This window comes from Myotis brandtii, unplaced genomic scaffold (assembly GCF_000412655.1).
Source record: "Myotis brandtii unplaced genomic scaffold, ASM41265v1 scaffold97, whole genome shotgun sequence".
NCBI lineage: Eukaryota > Metazoa > Chordata > Mammalia > Chiroptera > Vespertilionidae > Myotis > Myotis brandtii.
In genome coordinates, this window is record NW_005372020.1 from 45,242 (window position 1) to 45,966 (window position 725).

The window sequence follows — 725 nt, forward strand, 5'->3', positions numbered from 1 at the left end:
AGACGGGGGGATGAGGGGACGGGGTGGGGGAGGTCAGGGTGCACTGGACAGCTGGGTGTCCAGGTCAACTGGTGAGAATCAGACACAAAGTCGTCCTGAAGCTGAAAGTCCTGAAAAGCTGGTGAAATGCCACCGTGTGTAACATCGCCCCCTCGATGGCCCACCTTTCACTTTTCCTGATCTCACACAAGGGGCAGCAGCCAGTGGTTATTTGGGCTTGTGTGTGTGCATGTGTGTGGGGGGTGCTGTGTGCATGTTTGTGTGCATGTGTGTATGCGTATATGTGCATGCATGTGTGCACGTGGCTTGTGCATGTGTATATGTGTGCGCATGGTGCGTGCATGTGTGTTGTGTGCACATGTGTATATGTGTGCGCATGTGCGCGCGTGTTGTGTGCGTGCATGTGTGTATGTGTGTGCATGCGTGTGCGTATGGTGCGCGCATGTGTGTGTGTGTGCATGTGTGCACGTGTGGTGTGTGTACGCCTGTGTGCGTGTTTTCTTTTCCCCACTGAGCTGCCCTCCCCCATGGTCTCCAGTTGTTGCCATAACCCACTTCCCGTCCATGTCGGCCCTAAATGGAAACAGAACAAGGCACCGGACGAGGGGAACCGGGGAGTTTTCCGAAGGCACATGTGATGCTGGAGGGTAAACAGGAAAGAGAAGCTGGGGAGCGGGCGTCACCGGCGGCCAGCTGTGAGCCTGCCCTTCGCGCCTCCGGGGGGC

The 725-nt window shown here is 57.0% G+C and overlaps 1 protein-coding gene across 1 annotated transcript in view; it reads right to left on the bottom strand.

The window, feature by feature from the left end:
• Positions 1 to 566, bottom strand: part of PIWIL1 (piwi-like RNA-mediated gene silencing 1) — a 14,548-nt gene extending 13,982 nt beyond the window's left edge. Inside the window, exon 1 of the mRNA XM_005886302.2 lies at positions 556 to 566. Within this exon, the coding sequence (XP_005886364.1) occupies positions 556 to 566 (11 nt within the window). The remainder of the gene's footprint in view (positions 1 to 555) is intronic.
• Between the last annotated feature and the right edge of the window lie 159 nt (positions 567 to 725).